Below are 6,732 nucleotides of genomic sequence, written 5' to 3'. Positions count from 1 at the left end.
CGCCGTCTACAGTAATTTCACCGCCCGGCTGAAGGGCCTGCCGCCGCGTGACTTGGCCAGAGCCAGCATCATGAAGAATGACCTCGGCAACCTGACCAAGATGAACGTCCTGGCCGGCGACCAGAGGTTCCTGCTTGACCTCTTTATGAGCTCAGTCAAAGATGTGAACGTTGACGTGGACATGGGTATTTACCTGACACTCACCAAGTTCGGGCAGAGGGACAGTGGGTGGTTCGACTTGAGGCGGCTCGTCGACACGCGGGGAGTCGCCGACATCTCGTATCACGTGGCCGTCAACATCCACCCCTCTAGCGACGGGACCATCAGCCTCCTGTGGTCACGCTGTGGGCTGCAGGAGGTGGTGGGTCAGCGGGGGACCCTGTTCTCCTCTTATTCAATGACTGAGACGGCGAACTTTCAGAGTAACCTCGACCACCTACCCATGGACGTTGACCCGAGGCTCATGGACGTCATACTGAGCCAAGACGTCAAGGTCAACTTTTTGCAGCTGTACACCGTGACCCCACATTGCCACACGCCGGCCGCGGCGAAGCACCCGGTGAGCCGTGTCGTGACCATGTGCGACATGCACAATGAGCGACACCGGAGGATGATCAACGCATCAGCGGACCGGTAAGTCGGGCATCCATGCAGAAGAGCACGTGTGTTTATAAAACTACACCTGTATTACAGAGTAACGGAGAGAGAGTAATCGTGAACGAATGTGATAGCGAAACATTCGGAAAAAATGTAACACTAAGAAAAAACACACACACACACACACACACACACACACACACACACACACACACACACACACACTAAGATGAGCATCGAAAAGCCTTGTTTAAAGTAACTGTATTATCTTCTGTCTCAATGCAGGTACGTGGCACACGCAGATGACCTCACGGCGAAGACGGTGACCCAGGCCTACGCCAGGTTCGAGGGGGTCTTTCTGGTCGGGCCCCAATTTCACGAGGTGCTTCACCTTCAATAAAATCTTCATGCTTTTGCTTATAAGGTTTTGCATGATCTGGCACCTCATAATCTCTCAGAGCTTTTAACCCTGTACACACCAGCACTTGATATCACACACACACACACACACACACACACACACACACACACACACACACACACACACACACACACACACACACACACACACACACACACACACACACACACACACACAGTGGTTCACTATCTTTGTGGGGACTCTCCATAGACGTAATGGTTTTTATACCATACAAACTGTATATTCTGTCCCCTTACACTAACCCTACCCCTAAACCTACCCATCACAGGAAACATTCTGCATTTTTACTTTCTCAAATCAACCCATCCTGTGTGATTTATAAGCCTTTTGAAAAGTGGGGACCGCTGGCTGGTCCCCACAATGTAGGTGATCTCAGGTTTTACTATTCTTATGGGGACATTTGGTCCCCACAATGTAATATAAACCAGGGCACACATTACAAACACAAACACACACACACACAAACACACACACACACACACACAGGCACACTTCAAAGTTAGATCTAAGTGCTACTGCAAGGTGTGTTGATACTTCTAAACATAATGTTTATGCTGCATATGCTACCTAAATTATTGATCGTCTAAAAACCTAGTCATGGTTATTGTTATGTATATTCTTACCCGTTTGGTACCAATTATTTTGAGTTATTGAAATTTGAGTTTTTTTAGGTTTGAAATAAATGGTTTAATACTTTGTCTTTTTCTTATATAGCATGGTCATATTTATCTAAGCATATTTTGGTATATTTGTATAGTCTCACCTAACAGAGATATATATTTATATATTTATATTTTTATATATATATATATATATATATATATATATATATATATATATATATATATATATATATATATATATATATTATATTTTTATATATATTTATATTTACATATATATATATATATATTTATATTAGGGCCGGGACTCGATTAAAAAAATTAAACTAAACAATTAGAGGCTTTGTAATTAATTAATCGAAATAACAGTGTTGCTTTATCAAGATCGGCTCGCGCTGCTTTGGTTCAAACTGATAAACGGTCCGTCAACCACACAATAACAAGCAGTTTCGTTCCGCTTGCATTACGTTTCCCCTTTGATGTTGGACAATGTTGTGGTCGCGCCGGCGAATTATGAAATTTTCGTTATTTCAAATAACAACCCTTCCTCCCACAAAACTCTCCGGTTCTATGCGATTCACGTAAATGACCCAATTGAACAAGAAAACTACAAGTTTGCAGGTGTGGGCCTGAAGTCATGAACGCTAGTTGGTGCTGCAGTATAATCGGTCCGCCGAAACTCATCCAGTGAGAAACGTTCTGCGGTGCAAAAATAAGTGCGATTAAAATGCGGAAAAAAAAATGTTTTAAGCGTTATTTTTTGTGTAATTAATTAATCTTAATTAACGCGTTAAAGTCCCGGCTCTAATATATATATATATATATATATATATATATATATATATATATATATATATATATATATATATGTAGATATATATATCTATATGTAGATATATATATATCTATATATAGACTATATGTAGATATAGATATATATCTATCTATCTATCTATCTATCTATATATATATATATATATATATATATATATATATATATATATATATATATATATCTATATCTATCTATCTATATATATATATATATAGAGAGAGAGAGAGAGAGAGAGAGAGAGAGAGAGAGAGAGAGATTTTTTTTTTTCTTCAATTTTAACATGTGATAAAGTCAAAAAATTAAGAGCTCAAATTCGTTTTATACAGTGGTTCATAGAGTTTAGCCTATATGCAGCCATTCAGTACTACAGCCATCTAGTGGTTATTGATATTATTGTTTTTTGTTAATTTTATACCAACATTAGACACAGGGTGGCGCCACTTCAAGTCACTTCATCTTTAGCTTTTAGCTCTCTGAACTTACTGGGTTGATTTTTATTCTATTTTTAAATCAAGTTAAATAAATATTAAAACTATCATAAAAATAAGCAGAATTTACATATAAAATGTTGTGCTTTTAGAGGTGAATAAATTCATAAATAACACAAATCAGAAATAAAACAACAACAACAAAAAAACGAACATAAAGTGCTAGTTTTTATTTTATTTTATTGAAGATAGTGATATTTAACATTTTATAAAAAAAAAAAAAAAAAAAACCCAACAAACAATTGGATCCCACGTGAGACCCTTTTTTTGGCCACATTTGTCCACAAACACGGAATTAAGGGCTGTAATGTGAGTGCGGCTCGAGGGTTAAAGCTTATTTGTTGATGCCGTTAAAGATACGATACTGTTGTTGGTACGGTTTTATTAGGCATTTTATTTTTGTCTACTTTCATTAACGCATTGCATGTATAATTGTATTTTGTGTCTTGTTCCTATTCTGTGAAGCGCTTCGAGATGCTACAACGATGCTATAAATAACGCTTATTATTAATTTATTATTATTATTGTTCTTACCAGGTCATGCCGGCCTCCGATTTCTTCGCAGAGCCTATGCTCGACCGCCTGCTGGAGACGGTGCCGATGCTTGTGCCTTTCCGACAGCAAGACGGCGTCGGCCTCCAGCACGTGGTGCACGCGGTAGCCAGCCACCTGAGCGGGTCCCTCCACGACCTCCTGGACCATGCGCGCGGCATGGGAGGCTACGAGAACAGCTGGCGCGCCTTCCAGCTGGAGCTCGCGGCCGAGGAGCTATTCTTCGGCCGGCCGCTGTGCCGCTCCACGCGGCAGTTCAGCCGGGCCCTGGGAGTGAGCGCCACCAGCCCGAACAGTCTCACCAGGATGAGGGGCTTCCTCTGCCTCGGGCCCATAGGCAGCGCCAGCGTCGGGGAGTCTCCTCCCCCTTTGGAGACCTGGACCAAGGACGAGGTCCAGAAGGCCAGAGTCCTCCGCCTTTTCCCACTGACCGACAGCCTGGCGGCGGGCCATCAGATCGTCGGGGAGCAGATGGCGAGGATCCTCCTGTGCGACCTGTACCAGCGGGACGCCCCCCTGCCCGGCCAGTCCCTCAAAGGCCCGGCCCTTCCTTTCGGCCGGCTGGTCGACTGCCGGTCGGTCTCAGAGTTCGCCCGTGAGGTGGCGGACAGGAGAGCCTTCGGGTACCCCCTCACGTTCGGCCGCGCGGTGCAAATGGTGACCGCGATGGGGTACGACCCGGCCCACTGCCTCAGCCTTGGCCTCGCCCCATACAAGTACTTTCCGCACATCAAATACTGGGACGAAAAACGGCACCTCAAGGCCAAGTGGAATAACAAAGACTACGTGGAGCTCCACCAGCCGGCACACATACCGTCGGCCGCCGGACGCGCGGCCTCCTACCTCGGAGACATCTGCGCGAGGATAGACGAGCTCGGGCTGTCGTACTCTCGCAACCTCGTGCGGTACCGCGAGCACGGGATGCCCTGGCTGGAGCGCTGCGTGGAGCGTCTTCCAAAGGGGATGCCCAAGGACAGGGCGATCACCTCCCTGACCTTCCTCAGCTGCATTGGGCTCATTCAAAATGGAGATTTTGTCAGCTTTAGTAAGATGGCGGAGCTCGAACGCTCCATGCCGGTGTCCCAGCGTCACCTTCAGGATCTGCACATCCTATCACGGCTGCTACTGATCCAGAACCCCGCTGTATGGAGGTTTCATGAGAGCATACCACATAAGCTGGTTGTGCCACGAGACGTGCCCAGCACACCCGCCCGTCCGCGTCCGCCTCCCCAGGAGGAGAGAGTGGAACCCCTGGATGTGGAGGAGGAAGAGGAACAGGTCGAGGAGCAGCTCGTGGAGAGGATAGAACCCACCTCGGTTCCGGCCAGCACAAACAGCAGGTGGACAAATCTGGAGGTCGGCCTCATTGACCTCAGCCCTGACCTGAGCCACTCCACCGCCTACAACAGCTATGTAAAGCGCTGCACTGAAATCTCCGTCTCTGTCCGAACCTTTGTTTCGTTTAAGAGAAAAAGGCAGCGCCTGACGGCAGAGCAGTGAGAACCTTTCCACGGAATCTTTTTTTTTTTTTTTTGCACACTGTATATAGTTGTTTGTGTATATATATATATATATATATATATATATATATATATATATATATAAATATGTTTTTTCGCAAGCGCGTGTTTTTCCTCTTCGTAGAGTATATTTTTATTTTTAAGTAGAATTTTTTATTAGATTTATTTATTTGGATTTGAATTTGCGCCAAACAGCTTATTTTTGTTATATATTTATACATACACACACGCGCGCATGCATAATATTTATTTTGTTTGTTTGAATATTTGTAAATAGTTATGGTTCGTTATGGTTAGGGTTGTGTTTTATGCGTTTTCAAAAAAATAAAATAAAATAAATAAAAAATACAAAAAGCCCCCCCCCCCAAAAAAAAAAAAACAAAAAAAAACAAAAACAACAAAAAAAAAAAAACAAAAAACAAAAAAACCAACAAAAAAAAAAACATTTTTAACCCAGCCTCTGACATTACCCAAATCAGTGTAATGGCAGTGCCAGTCCCAAGCCTGGATGAATGGGGAGGGTTTTTGCTCACGGTTCACTTTTGTTTAGATCACTTTGGTCCAGCTCAGTAATCCTGCGTCACCAATCACCACACGTCCAGCCCGGACACTCACTGTAACGATGAGGTAAGTAAGAAGCAGAGAGAGAATCCAAATGCAAGCACTACTTTAATGACACAAACAGGTAAATCCAGGGCAGCTACACTAGATAACAAGGGGGCATGGTTAATCAGAAACACCTGGGGAGACTAATAAACAAGAAGAACTACCACACAAGATAAGGAGAGCACAAGACAGGTATCATCACACTCACTCACTTTACCTGCTGTCATCGTTGCGATGGACATCCTTTCTGCAAATAAACCTGTTGATTACCTGCCTGTGTGTGAATCCTTTTTTTTTTTTTTTTTTTTTTTTTTTTATGTGTGAATAACTCAATAAATGAGCATTTATGACATTCATTCTTTGTAAAGGCTATAGAGATAATTATACATGTAATACGCATAACCATAAATGTCACACATATAACATTCATGCATTTTAAACATTTGTCATTTTTAAAAATGTGTACTTTTAATTTATAATGTTACATTTTGAGGTTTTCCCCAAACTAAATGTAGTCATAAACAAACAATAAATCAATCAGTCTATAAAATCAAGTGTTTATAACTTTAGTTTATTATGAATGACAGTCATAATAATAACATTCATTGTTATCACTTTTCAATCAGGTTCATTTATGAAACATTAGTTAATACATCAGTTAACACAATATATATATATATATATATATATATATATATATATATATATATATATACATACATACATACATACATACATACATACATACAGTACAGGCCAAAAGTTTGGACACATTACTATTTTTAATGTTTTTGAAAGAAGTTTCTTCTGCTCATCAAGCCTGCATTTATTTGATCAAAAATACAGAAAAAAAAATATGTAATATTGTGATATATTATTACAATTTAAAATAATTGGTTTTCAATTTATTATACTTTAAATTATCATTTATTTCGGTGATGCAAAGCTGAATTTTCAGGATCATTAATCCAGTCTTCAGTGTCAGGGAGTCTATCACATGATCCTTTAGAAATCATTCTAATATTCTAATTTATTATGAGTGTTGGAAGCAGTTCTGCTGCCTAATATA

At 41.3% G+C, this 6,732-nt stretch overlaps 1 protein-coding gene across 1 annotated transcript in view; it reads left to right on the top strand.

Moving 5' to 3' along the window:
* LOC311077216 (uncharacterized protein) overlaps positions 1-5,207 on the top strand; it is a 6,052-nt gene extending 845 nt beyond the window's left edge. The window contains exons 1-3 of the mRNA XM_084139040.1: positions 1-633; positions 883-979; positions 3,523-5,207. The exon at positions 1-633 is cut by the window's left edge and continues 845 nt beyond it. Of these exons, the coding sequence (XP_083995166.1) occupies positions 1-633; positions 883-979; positions 3,523-5,037 (2,245 nt within the window). The 3' untranslated portion in view covers positions 5,038-5,207. The remainder of the gene's footprint in view (positions 634-882; positions 980-3,522) is intronic.
* Positions 5,208-6,732: the final 1,525 nt, after the last annotated feature.

This window comes from Abramis brama (genome assembly GCF_963993115.1).
Source record: "Abramis brama genome assembly, contig: SCAFFOLD_79, whole genome shotgun sequence".
In the NCBI taxonomy this organism is placed as follows: Eukaryota; Metazoa; Chordata; class Actinopteri; order Cypriniformes; family Leuciscidae; genus Abramis; species Abramis brama.
This window is presented reverse-complemented; position numbering and strand designations above follow the sequence as displayed.